The 16,031-nt window shown below is 43.4% G+C and overlaps 1 protein-coding gene across 2 annotated transcripts in view; it reads left to right on the plus strand.

Annotated features, from left to right (window-relative positions):
• The window catches only part of wdr25 (WD repeat domain 25), a 36,165-nt gene that overhangs the window by 4,830 nt on the left and 15,304 nt on the right, over positions 1-16,031 (plus strand). Inside the window, exon 1 of one of the 2 annotated variants that reach the window (XM_035395198.1) lies at positions 6,570-6,744. The exons of the other annotated variant lie outside the window; for it this stretch is intronic. Within the exon in view, the coding sequence (XP_035251089.1) occupies positions 6,664-6,744 (81 nt within the window). The 5' untranslated portion in view covers positions 6,570-6,663. Of the gene's footprint in view, positions 1-6,569; positions 6,745-16,031 lie in introns of those variants that run through there. 2 annotated transcript variants of the gene reach the window in all.

The following is a 16,031-nucleotide window of genomic DNA, read 5'->3' on the forward strand; positions in this document are numbered from 1 at the left end:
GTCTGCACTCTTTCTTATGATTTGGTTTTTGTAACTGACCATGTGTGTCTAGCTGATGCTCTTATGCTCAATGCAATGATGCACCTTAAATTCACATCAAATCCAGACTGTGCCAGTACTGTGGGGGTGGGAGTCAGGTGGGGTGATGAATATTTAATTCGGTTCGGTTCAATTTAAATTGGATGGCTCTTCTTACAGAGAAACTGTCAGAACTGCTCTTTTACGGACGTCTCCCAGGGAGTGAGAGTGTCAGTTGGCAGGGTACCCTTCATCCTGTTGCTCCATGTTGACACCGCTGGCACCTGCAGTCAGCCAGTACTAGCTGTGCCATTTGGACGGTCTTGTGCTGTTACTGTGCCATTCAGTTGGTGGATTGCCCAGTGAAAAGAACTGACGGCTGACTGTGCACCTCTTGGAGGGCACATCTAGTGGTTCAGGACAACGGCATTCTAAATTGGGGAGTAAGATAGCAAAGAAATAATTCACACTAATACCGCAAATAACATTTTTCAACTCTTAAAATTACAGTCATGTGACACAAAGTACACAAGGGTATGAATGCCTCCTTTGAGACAATAAGTGTTCTGTTCCTGATTGGGTGACGCTCATTGAAAATGTTTGTTTTTTATTACAATAACAGGACCATTAGCAGTTTAAATTTCGGTTCTGTGCCTTCGCTATTTGTTGGCCACCAGTCAGGACTGACGCAGCTGAGATCTCATTTGAATTGGGCTCACGAATGTGTGTGTGAGCTGCTTAGCCGTGAGCTCTACATGCATCGGTGTTAATATCTCCTGCAGCCCTGCATATGCTCTGCACACGGAAGTGCCCTCCAGTCTGAAACGGGCTTAGACGGATCCGTCACACTGCATACACTGCCCCCCCCGTCCCCCTGGTAACGAATGTCTCGTTTTTAAAGTGGGTTTGCTAATCCGTGGGCCGCAGAGTTGGGGTTGAGGGCACGGGCCTTCACAGACAGGGAACATGCTGCCTGAGTGTTTCTGCCAGTTATCCTGCGGTGGTACGCGCTTCACCAGCTCTTAGGTTCTTCCTTGACGTTTAATTGAGGGCCCAGTTTGTCCTTGCTGTGTGAACTTGGATGGTGGGAGGGTGGAAGGCCCCTGGCAGCTGCACTCTGTCAGGAAGAGAATTACACTGGAGACAAGGCATCGCCATCATAGCCATTAATTACTGCTCGCTACTGGTTCAGCGTGTCTGACCCGTTTCCAAACTCCTAATGAAACAGCAGCGTGTTTCACAGTGTAACCATAACCACCTGAAAGGGCATAACCTCTACTCCCCTTTTTCTACCACATATTCATTTTGTTGTTTTAAAATAAGAGTTTTACAGGTAAATGCTGGGGAAAAAAGCCAAAACCATTCCCTATGGCAAAAACAACACACGGCCTTCCTCTAAAGTGCTGCTTATTTTACCCTGTCAGGTGCACATGCCATGGCAGATATTGAGCTGATAAGGCACAAACACCAGTGTAACACAGAATTGGCCAAGCAGGAATATTCCTTTCCCAGGTGTAAAACAAAATGAAGGAAACGCAGTAAAAGGGTTTGTGTGTGTGAATGCAGTATCCTTTGTTATTACATTAGGTCTTATGAAGGCAACAAGCAACGCTTTGGGCTAATTCCCAGTCAACCTTTGCAGTGTATCCCTTTTGGTGATTACTGTGAGTATACTGCTATTGTCTAAGGTCCTGAAGGCCCCTCTGGCTTTGAGGAAGACACGATATGTGACTGTGATCAAAGTGTGAGAGCAGCTCTTTATACTCACTCCACTCTGTGTGTCACACTGTTCGCCTGGTTTCGTTCAACATGGAGTGCCGAAGCTGTTTATGATTACCGTGATATTTTAATACTTTGGGTAAATGTGCTGCACTTCATATTTCCATTTACACTATATGTTTAAAAATTTTCTTTGACCTCCTTGTCCATGGAGTTACATCCAGAGCTCTTGCAGGGTTTAGATTGTCCTTTACAGAAATTTCCCTTGGTACGCAAAAATGTGATCTGATCCCTGTCACTCAAGGAGTCCCTCAGGGCTCTCATCGTGGGCCTCAGATTTGTATTATTCATATGGTGCAGTTCTCCGAGATCATATGGCGGTCTTGGAATGTCACTGCCATGCTGATTATCTCTTTGAGCAGTGCATTAACTTTAGCTCCTCCCCCTCGTCCTTGATTAAAACCATGACCATCCAGAGCTTAATTCAGTTAAAATTGAATGCCCTCCAAATCTACGACCTCCCCAACACTGGAAATGTTTTTGAATATATTCTGCTTGTTTTAATCTTTGGGCTTCATCTCAGTTCAAGAATATTGGGTTCATTCCCCTGACATTTTTCAGGAACATCGTTAGATAAATATTCTTGCAACCCGACACTCACTTCTCTTTATGTAAAAACATAACACACCCGCCAGTGCATTTTTAAAGCATGACCCACTTGTGCCAGTTTTCTCCTAACAGATATTGCTTCTCTGCAATTCGGGGATATGTGTGCACATTGTTTTCAAAGCACCAATGATCAGAGGTGAGGAAGGTTGTTTCCAGATTGAATTATGGAAGGAAGAGTAGGCAGAAAAGATGCGAAAGCTGCAGGTGCAAAATGGGCATTTTTTTATCTATGTGAAAAATACTGCCGGAGAGAAATGAAGTTTCAGCAGGCAAAAGCATCCAAACCAAAACAAAACCTAATTTCCCTGGACTTGGTGTGAGATATTCCTTTGTTCCTCTAACAAGCAGCAACGTGTAATTGCCTGGAACATTTCAGTCCCTGCAGGACCCTGCAAGTATTCTTCTCGCTCATAACACTGCTGTTGTGTAATATTCTGCACCGAAACCCCACCGTTCCTAAAATTCCAAGAAATGTTATCTTGAATTTTTAATGTTTTTTTTTGTTTGCTTTGTTTTGTTTTTAATCCAGTTGAAACTGCACCTTTGTGCTGCCCATCAAGTGCCATCCAGTCATTGCTGTCTGAGCACCAGCTCTGCTCTGAGCAAAACCAATGTTTGTGACTTCATTTTCTTTATAACATTCCCCTTTAATTTGAAGTGGTTCGGCTTCTGGATTAATCCTTTTGGGAAGCCTTCTTTGGAAAAGCCACTTCTTTTATCATTTGATGTATGTGGAGAGTTGTGAGTGAGCTGCCTTAAACTACTGAAATAGAGCCCAGGGTTCAGCTGGACCATCCGTGAATGTAATTTAAATGCAAATTTAGCTTTAACCGAACAGGGAATGTGCTGGGTTATATGTGGGGATTTTTTAAGCCAACGAAAGTGTTCTCCTAATGTGTATTAGAAGAGGATGGCCAGAAGCTGCAGAAAATTTAGGACTGTTTTTGACTTAGTAATAAAGATGTGCTGCTAATATTATTGGAAAATGATCTGAAGTTATGTTTATTTTGGTCAAGACTTTTTTAATCATAATTTTGAAAAGTGAAAATGGGTTGTCGAAAAATCCTAGTTGGGAAATAGAAAAAGTAATGTTTGTATAAAAAAGCCAAACCCAGGACTTAGCAATGGCGTACTTATTGCTTTTGGATACTTTGGTAATTGTGCCTTGGGAAGAGAGCAAGAATTGCTGTTGTTTGCACATGACCTTGAAGGCAACATGCCTTTTAATGGGATGACTAGGGTGTATCCTTACGCAAACCAACATGAACAGGTACATGCATCCAATTGGTATTCATCCTCCAGTACACCCGGAATGCACAAGAGATCGAAAATCTGCACGTTTCATGAATCGCTTGTTTTTTCATAGAAACAAATTTAAGAAAAGTTTTGTGAATGAGGCCCAATGTGTTTGCATCTGATGTGCAGTTTTTTTTGGTGTAGGCTAGGGTCTTCCAGAGGTCACGGTTACACACTAGTGGCATACTAGTTTCTCATTTCAGACGTTATTGCCTTCTCAGCAGAGACACTTGCTGTATTTATAGCATATTAAACACTTGGCCCTTGGCAGAACCTGATTATTTTGAGCAAAGCAAACAACACTGGGTTCACACTTTACAGTCTGTTTACCCTTGACGTGTACTTTTGTGAACCTGGCATTGTGTCAGTGTTGTAAGACGAAAGCTTCACATTTTATAGAAGCCTGCCATTGTGTCAGCACTAGAAAAGAGAAAGCTTGCTGAACACTGGCTGAACTTTTGTTGCTGAAGCAGCCATTGGAGGGACACTAAAATTATAAATAGTGCATTGACTTTCTTACTCGTCCAATTGGATAGTAACAATAAATGGAATGTTTTGTTGAAATAACCTTCACGGTACATGTCGTTTTTTATTCTGTCTCCAGAGATGGAATGCTACTTGTGTGTTTGTACTGTACTCTCTGGTGTATTGCTTTGGTTGTCGTATCTGTAATTTCAGTCTCCTTAATGAAGACTCCTGTACTCTTTGGAGATAGTTTGTGCTTATGTATTTTAAATGTATGCAGTTCTGATGATCCAGAGCACCCAAAAGCTTCTGAGTAAAAAGGTAGTCCTTTCTTGGGTGTTAGAAAGCTGCTGTGCAAATTGAACTCCTTAATTAAATACCAGCTGTGGAAAGGCCTGGGGTTCTTTGTTGTTATAAGTTTATGGCATATTCCTGTTTCTCACCTCCCTTGTCTTTAATTGGGGCTTTTCTCTTTTTTAAGTGTAAAAAAAAGTGGTGGATGGACTATGCCTTTCGTCAGTTTTCATCACGCTTTTCAAACAGCTCACTAATCAAGAGCACATGCTCAGAATTCTGGACAGGCTTTCCCATGCTTTTCCTCCAGATTCTTTGCCTGTTTTAGTATTTTACATTTTTACATCCCAGATGAATTGAATAACTGCTCACTTGTCTTTTCTAGGCAATCTGGCCATGGTAATTGCATAGGCATTGTTTCCTTCACTGCTCTGCCTTTATGATCCTTCAAGTATGTAGGAAGCCCTCATTCCTGTTCCAGTCATTTTTGTTCATATAATTTTATATAGAATTCAATTATATGTAAATATAATTTGTTGCTCAATTTTAAATGCTCAAAAGAAACATACAAAATAAAAATATGGAAGTCATTTTTCAAATGCCATACAGTGTTGTTGCATAACTCCAACAAAGTTCTAAGAATTATCTTTTGTTCTTTGTGAGACACGTCTTAAATCTAGCCATTGTGTCTAGCTAAATCACTTTAATCCCTTGTCAATCCTAATTTACTAGATTGAGACCACTTTGAAAAAGATCCAGCACTTAGAATATAGGGCGAATGTGTGTGTATAATTGATGTCTTGTACAGTTACATGTAAAACAGTATTTTGTGTAACTGTAGCATTTGATTGAGAGAACAAAGCCACAGACAAACTAAAGAACTTAATGTGAGGAAATGGTACCAAAGATCAATTTACGAGGCAAAACTGCATGTCCTTTTTGCTGGGTTATTGAGCGAACCTGAAAAGAACAGCGGGGTCGGTCCTCACTGTGATGAGTGCATTGTAAAAGCAACTTGTGAGGACACTGTGCTGGTGTTGGGCCGTTCTGCCCTGACCTCCCTCCCAAGCCAGTGCCCCGTTGAGTGCACGTGAGGGGAGCACGTCCACATTTGGTGTGCTGGAGCCTCTCTCTGGCTCCATCTGTGTATTATCTCAGTACCCCAGCGCGCCCATCAAACAAAAGGGACATAATTACAGGCCGCAAATGAAATTAAATGAACATGAAATAGAAAGCGTTCATTAGAGATGACTCTTGCTGAGAGCTGGCAGGATGGATGGCCATTACAGTGGCTTGTCTGATTGGGCCTGCTCTTCCCGAAGTGCAGTGGGAAAGCTGTTAGTGCTATTAGATTTTTTGCATAGGAAATGAGATGTTAGGTGGTTAGGTGGTTTCTAGAGGCACACCAATGGCACACCGATGGAAACACATTCTGTTTTCAACCAAAGTGTGGCCACTGATTGGATATGCATTTTGGATGCATGCATTTTGTTTCATCGCGGTATCCCAGCTTAGTAATGGCTGCTGCCAAGTACAATGCTCCTGCTACTGTTACACATTTCCTCTCAGTTGTATGCTTAAAGGTCAAACTTTTATAAGACTGTGCTCCATAAACGAGGAACACTGATATCTCCATTTTTACACAGTTGCTCTGGATGACTGTGTATGCTCAGTGTAATGTAATGTAGTGCTTCTGCTTGGAACAGCCTTGTACTGCAAACTGGCCAGACCTTCATGTTTTTGTCAGCAGCATTCACCCTGAGCCCCCCCATATTATCTTCTGTGTGCCCCTCCAGACCAACCCGTCAGGGTCACACGCAGTGAGTTTTGGGGGGGAAAGGGTCACAGCTCAGCTGTCCTCACAAGTTGCTTGTCAGCAGCCTCTGGCAACCCTGACTAGTCACCCTCTTGGCAGCAGGCCAGTTTTTGAGCCATGGGAGCAGAATGCCAAGGTTGCCATATTTGCCAACCTCAGTTTAAAGCCGATAACCTTGAGGGCACCCGGCCTTCAGTGACCTGTCTCATATTGGCTTGAAGGTGCAAGAATAGCAGCAGTAGCACAGGAAATACAGGCTGAGGACTTTAGTAGTTTATGAATGGGACAGCTATGGAATTTACAGTGCATTTTTATGAGGATGTTCAGGCCTACAGTCTTTCAGTCAGACATGCCCTCAAAATTGACCTAAATTTAAATGCCTTCAAATGAACAGAAAAATAATCTGGAGCACCTCATTGGATGAACATGGAAACTTGGACAAGCCCTGGCGACATTTGGCACTTGAGGTGAATTATCGAGAACAACAAACACGTTCTGTTTGGTTCAAAATGTGCGTTTGACAGCCACGCGGTCTTGTGTGAATATTGCATTGCAGGCTATGCGTTCATTTCAGGATGGATTCTCATCATCACAAAGTTGTCTTGCATCTTGTGTTCTACAGGTTCCTCAGCATTAATCACATTGTTGCTCAGGGGATCGGGCTTTCTGCCCTGGATATTGAATACAACATTTCTCTTTGCATTTATATTGCTTGATTTCATCCTCGAAAGATAGCCAGTGCCGGATAGAATTTGAAGAATAGTTTGAAATTGGAAAGGCAAAAAAATGTTGCTGCAATGTTTTCACAAAGTGCATGCAATTAAACCAGGCAAAAAAGTAATTCTTACCAGCAAATTACACTTGGTTGTTGTAGTTATATCTACAGTAATTTTATTGAAGGATTAAGGTAAATCCTTGATTTATCCTTGGAGTGCTGGCAGTTGCATTTACTGTCCTGTCAAGGAAGTCTCACGGTTTCCATTATTTATTGACTTGTTGATATTTTTTACGTATCTCCATCAGGGCAGTTGGGCCTAAATCATATATTTTTTTTTATAACAGACTACTTAATTTTTAAAATCATCTGTAGCATGCCAGTCTCCCTGGTTGGATTCCATAATTTTATCGAAAGAAAAACTGCTGTTCTTCAAATTAGTGCAGTGATGAGCAATGCTGACTGTGTAACCACTGCATTTTAAATAGCTAATGTGATGACAGTCCAATTGTTATGCATTACTAATAACAAATTATGTGCTTTAAAAAGACGGAAAAAATTTCTAGCTAAAATGCGAGTCTGTAGAAAAAATAGCCTATGAATGTCCCCCCATTGGGAGGCAGTGTTGACTTTGTAGACAGAAATTCGTGATGGGCATTTTAAAGAAATGTTAAGCGTCAAAACAGGACTTCTGTTGTTACTGGCTGCCATGAAATGCTTTATCCAAAAGAAGATGGCAAAAAAAAGCCATCTTCAAAATATTTGTTAACATTCTAAATGGCTTAGCTAATTGGAGTACTTAAACATTGTTAGCATTCCTGGCAGGGATCAAAAATATTAGTCAAATATTTATCAAATCTGTATTTTTAAGAACATATTTTATTGATGTTTTAGACTAGTAGTAGAGAGCGGATGGATTGCGGTATTTATATTATGCTAGTTTGTGATTTAAATAAATTGTGGAAATATACATCGATCAAATTAAAATTACATTGAGTTTTATTTTTTGTACACTATAATGTTGGTGGTTTTCCCATTTTTACTATAATTGTACTTCTAGAGATTGCAGGTTTCACTGCTCCTGTAGTGATTTGAATTTTCATAGACCTGGTGCCTGATTTTATCTGCATTTCTTTGTTTTACCATTAGGGGGCAGTGTTTCCATTTGACTGGTTTCCCAGTACTGTAGTTTTGATTTTTGGTTTGAAGTGTTTTTGGATACACATTAATTGGACCTTCTGCTTTAATTTATTTCGGAGTTGTGTAGGGCTTGTTTTGCAATTGCTGAAGAATTCCTCACTAAGTCGAGTAAAACCTTCCTTGCTCAATAATTGGTTGAGCGGTCATAAAGAACTCCCTGACAACAGCTTGCAGTCCTATGCTGGTATGGCACACACATCAGTCTGTGGCAGAGAGAGGGAGGGGCGAGGGGCTGCCACACTATCTGATGCCGTTTCATGCTCAGAGCTGCGCAGTGTTCAATAATAGAACACAGGAAGATGGATGCCACACGCTGATGTGATGATGTTTCAAGTCGTGTGGACAGGGTGCGGATGCAGGGAGAGTAAACTGCACGTTCGCATTTTGACCTCCAGGTATGCAGACCACCCACTCAATTTGCTTTAGCCCTGAGAAGGAAAACATTTCTCTGGCTTTGAGAGCTTGGCATAATACGCGGGGCCTCTCTTCTGTAGCCAATGGGCCCCTGTTGGGCGTCTGCAAGACTAGCACCATGATGTCTTTCTGTTCACTGTATTTCTGTTTCATTCAGAGCACATCTGAGAGATTTTTCAGCACTAACATTACAGCCCTTTTGAGAGTCTAGACTGCCTTGCTTTGCTGAACGATTTTTACACTTACGCATTTCGCAGGCACTCAAATTCAGAGATACAGATAAGTTTAATAAGTATATATACAAACCTTGACAGTAGCACAATCAAACTAAAGCATGATGAGTGCAACCAGACTGTTATTAAACAAATGATCATGCATAAATGTCATAGTGAAAGGGGAATTAATGTAAGGCCATTGTGAAGATGCAATAGCATTAACCAAAGTGCATCAGTTGTCAAGAAATGGCAGGAGATCAGCAGATCTTCTATAGGAGAAAGGCCAATCTGGGTTTGTGGAATTAAGATACCGTTTGAAGGGGTGGGTTTTCGGTCTGACCAGATTGTGTTGTGAGTCAAGAATGGGGGGTGGTCTGTTTTTTAACTCTGTAGTTGGATCTCCGAAAGATGTATCATCCTACGAGGCGAGAGATACCATGCAGCAGTCATGGGATTGGCTACTGCTCTCCCTGTCATTTATGAACATATCCAGAGCCCTTGCTGGGCACAGAGAAGCACACATTCATGTTTTGACGGAGGTTCTGGCAGAGTGCCGAGCCTGAGATGCCCTGCCATTGGCCCAGCTGCTTATTCTGGTCGGACACCGGCTCTGCGTTGACGGCGATGACAGCTCGCGAGCCGTTCCATAACAAGCTCGTCTGCTGTTTTTGTTTTTGCAAAAGACCAGGTCGGCCCAGAAAAAGTTTCGCCTTTGTCCAGGACACCTCTCGCTTCCGCAGATAAGACACATAGAGCCGCCACAGCCGATAGGCTGCAAAAAAACTTTCCAGACAGTTCCTGAGAGTACGATGGCCATTACCCGAAACAATTATTTTAACGCCAGCTCTTTGATTACCGACTTCTATTCTTCCCGTCTCCTCTTAATGAGTTTTTAATGGGTTTTTTTTGTCTGCGCTTTAAAGTGCGGCTGCACACGGCTCACATGAGCACGTTTTGGAGGAGTGGCAGCAGGTGTGTGTATTTATGCAGGTTTCTGAGGGAAGCCTCTGAGGTAGGATTAGTCTATACGTTTATTGCTGACTACCGTAGCCTCAGAATGCACTTGACTGGAGATCCCTGAAATTAATTATGTAGAAACACTCTCTGTGGTCTTTAAGGATCTCCTGCCTCTTCTTGAAAAGAGTGAGGGTGTTTCCCCCATGCCCTGTTCAAATTCCCTGTCCGGTCGTGTGATTTAATTGATGGGTGATTCCTTGCGTCTCCACCTGAACTAATGTGTGGTTTATGTTCTGGGGCAAAGTGGCCACAGAATATCACCCAGATGGGGGCTGTACATCAGCAGCGGTTGACAGGGAACACCCCCCTCCCACGCCCACACACTCTTTAAAGTACTGAGGTCCTTGACGGATTCTATGTAGATTCATTCATTATTGTTGTTTCGTGCCTTTTTATTAGCCTAATTTCACCGCCACTGAATTCTGCTCACCATATTTGACATCCAGTTGCATTGAGAGCTGCTACAAAACCAGTAGGTTTTATCGTCCTTACGATAATTTAGATATCAGACTGTGGCCCATTGCTCAGCACTGGATGGCATGTTTTCCTGGAGGCACTAGTTGCCTTGTCTGGTCATTTGTAAAAGCTCCATCTAACCCCGAATATCAAAGGCCGCAGTGGTACCCGTGACAGAGGGCACCCCCTGGCATCTGTTTCCATAACAAGCGTGTCCGCAATCGAAGGCATAAGAAAAGCAGAGAAGAGCACACTTGAGCCAGCTCTTTCAGAAAGCTCTCTACTTTGGGAATGCTACTGTGGATGTGCACCGAATGAACTGAAGCAGTTTAGACCCCGCTGTCATCTCCACAGACGATACACTGAACTTGCTCGCCTGATGCTTCATTTTCACTTAAATAAGCCTCTCCCACCAGCGCAATTACACTGACCTTCAGGCGCAAATGCGAATTAACACCACCTCTCCTCAAACGATTTTCATAAAGTGTGCTCTCGGATGGGTTTGATTCAGAAAATGAATCTCACTTCCCCCCACGTAATTAGCACTCGGTGGACACGCTGATGCCGGAGCTGCGGGCCTTCCCGTTTTGGGCCGAAGGGACTTCAGGAGATCTCTCCTCGCTTAGCCGTGGGTTTGAATAGAGGGAGGCAGGAGCCAGGCTGGGAGTGTGGGTTTGAGTCTCGCTGTGCTGTGATGTCTCTCCCGGTTAAACTTCGATTCCAGTTCAGGTGCAGCACGGCTGAGTGGCAGCTGGGAAGGTTCTCTTTAGTCAGTCAAGCCTCCATTAACTGGTGTCTCGCTTTGTCAAGTTAACAAGTCGAGTACATTTCAGTGGGCTGCCCAGTGGAATATCCCGTTAAAGCTGTAGGCTCCACGCTCTGGTATGGAATCTGGACTCTGTCAGTACTGATTGTGGCTGGATGCCCCAGACCAACACATTTACATTACTTACATTACATTTATTTGGCAGATGCTTTCATCCAAAGTGATGTACAATAAGTGCTTACTGAAGGTTATTGGAACAACTACAAAACACAGGTCCGATAAGGTACAATACTCATTATGTAACAGTCATTCATAGCCATGAACACATTAAGTCTAGTTCACACAGTAAGCATAGGCTAGGTCAGAAAGTTATGGCAAGTCAAACTAGGAGGCATGGCGACGAGCTACAACATCAAGATAACGATGCAGTGCAATATAACTGCTGGATGGATGTACAAGTGTAACATGAAAGTGCTACAGGAACAAATTAAAAGAATTCAAAATGTAAGAGTGATCCTAGATCGGGAGTGCCCTGCAGAGTAGTGATAGTTAGTCCAGGCACGGTCTGAAGAGACCACGGCGGAAGATGGACAATGACCGAGGGGGTTCGTAGAGGAACGGGGACGATTGGCGCTAGCATCGCCCAGGGAAGGGAGGGTTTCACTTGGCTGGGATTGCAGCACCTCACAGCCCGTCAGTTGCCTTTTTAGCAGTGCGTGAAGTGTCTTCCTCTGACTCATTTCTTTGTGCACTCAACGTGCAAACCGTGGCGTGATAAGGAACGGTGACGGACACCTCACGCATCAGAGGAGAACAGGGTGGCCTGTGCTGTCCTGAATACATAGGTGAGGTAGCAGCAGTGAGCGCTGCCCCTGAATGTGATCTAGCATTGGGAAAACACGGGGGCAAAAGCATTTTTAAAAAGTACTTTTTATGTACTTCCAGCTGCTACTTGCTACAAGATGCCTGTTTATGTTGTCAGAAGGGTTGCTGATGTTTTAGCCGCAACTATAAAAGCGTAGCAGCTGTAGGCTATCACTCACTGCTTTTGTTTTTGCTGTTGCCAGCAATCGGTGGCGCGACGTCGATGACGGGTGCGACGGATTGTTGTGAAATGATTCCTGGTAATGGCCTCCATTTCTCATGACCAAGCAGGACTTTAACCAGAGAATCAAGTGTGACCTCCTAGGCCAAGGACAGGAGCCGCCGCCTCAGCATGGCCCTCCCAGTCCAGGCGCGTTCTCTAACGAGCAGCTCAGAGAGACTGCCATTATGTGCTGCGCTGCCAATTCCGAGCGCGGCGGTGCTGTAATGAGCTGCTCTTTTCACACTGCTGAAAGTACATAACACGGGGTCGTCCAAGGTTGCAAAGAAAGAAAATGCTAATAGGCACAGCCGGTCAAAAGTGTACGGGAAAAGCCAATTTATGTCCAACATGCCAACACTCCGAACTTTGCAGTAGTGGCAGTCTTGTCAAACACATAAACTGGAGCTGAAATGGAGTGACTAATCGGTCCTTCTTTTATTTCTTTTTTTCCTCCACTCTGTTCGGACGTGGGAACGTAGAGAGGGTTACAGGTTGAACAGTACAGACAGCGTCATGGCCAGGGATCAACCCTCGGCCACGCATTCTTTTGTGAATGACCCTTTGTCGGAACATTCTTGAAGGGAGTGTGCGTGTATCCGTTTTATTTTTTGTTAGCGTACACACTTTTTTAGGTACGTGGACATTAGGCCAGATGGCCCCCCTAATTTATTGATGGCGGTTTGTTTAGACGTTGAGACACGATCACTGAATCGCCGTGAGTCATCCCCTTCTCTCTGCGGCACCGTGCTACCGCTTTCTCTCATTGTCCTCCAGCGCTGTGGCCCTGGGCCCGCTGCAGTGAGTCATTCTGCACAGACACCGCAGTGCTGCTTCCCCTCTGCACCCAACTCTCTCCACCTTTCAGAGGTCAGGGGAAAAAAAAATTCAAGTCATGCTATTAGCCATCCTTTTGTCCCAGGTGGTCTCAGTAAATGCGTCTTCACCGGATGAGTGAATTGGTCCCTGTGTTGTGTGTGTGTTTGTATGTATGTATGTATGTATGTATGTATGCGTGTGTGTGTGTGTGTGCGTTTATGTTTGTATGTTTGTATGTATGCGTGTGTGTGAGCGAGAGTGTATGTGTGTATGTGTGTGTGAGCACCGGGTGAGTAACTTGTTCCCTGTGTTGTGTGTGTTTGTGCGTGTGTCTTTGTGTGCGTTTAGGATTTAGGATTTATGATTTCACACCCTGTCAGCACCCAGTACTGTATGGCATCATTCTGAGATAAACCCTTTATTGCCTCTAAAATAACATGGCTCCAACACAATGGCTGAGAAGCGTTGTCAATACAAAGCGAGTCTAGCTAATCTGAACTGTTTTTGTCTGAAACCCGGAGACGCGCTCACAGCCTTCAGGGCAGTCTAGTGCTGCCCACTCCTCGGGAAGCCGGCATTAACACAAAGAGGTTCAAAAGCCCTCAAGAAAAACATTCGCAGTGCCTCTTAATAACCCCTGGGTATATAATGTGTAATTAACGCCTGATTAACACTGATAATATCCCTTTTCATTCAGCATATCTTGGCAGTGCGCTGTGGGCTTCCACACTGTGGGCTGTGCGCCTCAGGAAGAATGCTGCCATTTTGTAGCAGTTCTATAATAATTCTTCAGAAATTATTTTTTTGTATATGCTTCATACATGCATGCAGTACTTACAAGGTAAGGCGTTAGTGTACATTTTGAGCTCTGGGTTTCATGCACAGGACATTAAAATAATAGGTTTATGTAAATAATAGGTGTAAGTTTAAATTTTTTATTGTTTACATTCTTGTTTTTGTATTATTGCAAAATGGTGTCCAGATACAACATGATGCTTTTGTCCAGAGTTTCTGATGGGCTCTGGTGTAACCAGGAATACGCAGCTAATAAAACTAACAAAAATATTTATCTGAAGATTTTGAACAAAGTTTGTAGGTTAACTATTTTACTTTCGAACAATTAAATTGATAATTTTCTTCTGCAGGAAGCTTCATTAATCCTGTGGTTTGAGTCAGTTATATTTTAGCTGTTTAGGTTTTTTAATATAAATGTTTACTTAGCTTTGATGTCTACCTCTCTACCTTAGATGTTTTATGTTATCTTTGTAGTCTATAGTTGTAATAGGCTAATACAGAGATTAAATCCAGGGTTAAAACCAAGATGCAGATACCATCGTTTTCCAATACAGACTAAACAGGTTTTACCTTTTGTAAGAATAATATAAATTAGTGTGTATACATTTTTAAATCATATATATTTTAGTAATGCAGATACTTGTCTCAAGTTAAGTTTACAGTAAGCTATATAATGGAATTATTTCAAAGGCAATCATCAGAAGAAATAGTTTGGCAGCATCAAAGTCAGGTGCATCAAGCATGTTTAGACTAAATACCGATTCTGGACTACTGCACACGTTAGCAAGCTCTATTACTGCGCAAGATACATGGACAAGAGCAGCACATGTTGGCATTGACACAACGCACAGTGAATTAGAAACTAAGTTTAGATCAGCCATATTTTTTCTTTTGAGAAGGTATTACTGCCTCTTCTCCAGCACCTTTAGGCACCAGTTCCTTTTCCAGACTGTGATGGTGTCATCCGGGGTGACTCGCAGAACAAACTTTTTTTTGACACTCTGTACTATACGACATACTATCCATCTCCACTGGGTGTTTTACTGATACGGGTGAGGCTCCCGGCCCGGGGACATTACCGCAGGGGTGCAGCGGCACACGCAGGGAGCTGACCAGCGGCCTTCGGGTTCATTAACCGCTTACCCTGCACTGCCTCTCCTCCTGGCCCGGCCTGTTCCGTGCATTAATCCTCCGCGCCGGATTGATCGCGCTGCGGGTCGGTTCTCTGACGTGCGGCTGCGTGTAATTGGCTGGGGAGCTGAGTGATGTGTTGAGGGCGGCGTTGCGTGTGTAGGACTCCCTGGCAACGCCGCTGAGTCACACTCGTGATGGAGAGGAGAGGAGGGGGACCGTGCCGGCCCCCGGAACGAGAGGCCAGCTGAAAGCCTGCCGCTGAGAAGCCACCGCAGTCTGGGGCAGGTCAGAACCACCCACGCAAGCCTCGTTACAGCTGGGTCCTAATGCCTGTGTGTGTGGGGTGTGTGTGAGTGTGTGCGTGTATGCATTTCTGTGTGTGTGTGTGTGCGTGTGTAGGTTCAGGTTCAGGTTCAGGTTACTGTATTTGTATCTGTAGGTAGATTTGGTTTGCAGTTGAGGAGTCATCCATCTTGACACAATTTAGAAACAACACAGACAGTAGACAAACATAATAAAAGTACTCAAGGTTCCAATCATCACTAAAAACCACTAAAACTAAAAGTGTATGTGTGTTTCTATCTGTGTATGTGTGTTTCTGTGTGTATGTGTGTGTGTTTCTATCTGTGTGTGTGTGCGTGCGTATGTTTCTATCTGTGTGTATGTGTCTGTGTGTTTCTGTGTGTATGTGTGTATGTGTTTCTATCTGTGTGTGTGTGTGTGTGTGTGGGGGGGGGGGGGGGGGGTGGGGGGGGTGGGGGGGGGGGGGGGGTGATGGTGGGCATCAGAATCTTTCCTTATGTGGACCAGAGTATGAAGGAGCTTCATGTGTTTCCCAATCTCTGCTGGCTGATTATCACAGGACTATTCTATGTATATGCATAAGCAGTATATAGTTTCAAGCCATTATCCCTCTTGCTGGAACAAACATTACCTGAAAATGACAACTGCCTAGCTACATCCCACAACCATAGTGCAGAATTTGTTGTGTCATAGTTTCTTGTGACTATGAAGTTCATATGAAAGGGATAGTTTAGTTTCTGGGTTTTTAAATAAAAATAAAAAAGTATTTCAGTTTACTGTATGTTTTTGAATGGCCCAGATGGTGCGTGTGTGTATTGAAGGATATATAAGATATT

This window comes from Anguilla anguilla, chromosome 1 (assembly GCF_013347855.1).
Source record: "Anguilla anguilla isolate fAngAng1 chromosome 1, fAngAng1.pri, whole genome shotgun sequence".
NCBI lineage: Eukaryota > Metazoa > Chordata > Actinopteri > Anguilliformes > Anguillidae > Anguilla > Anguilla anguilla.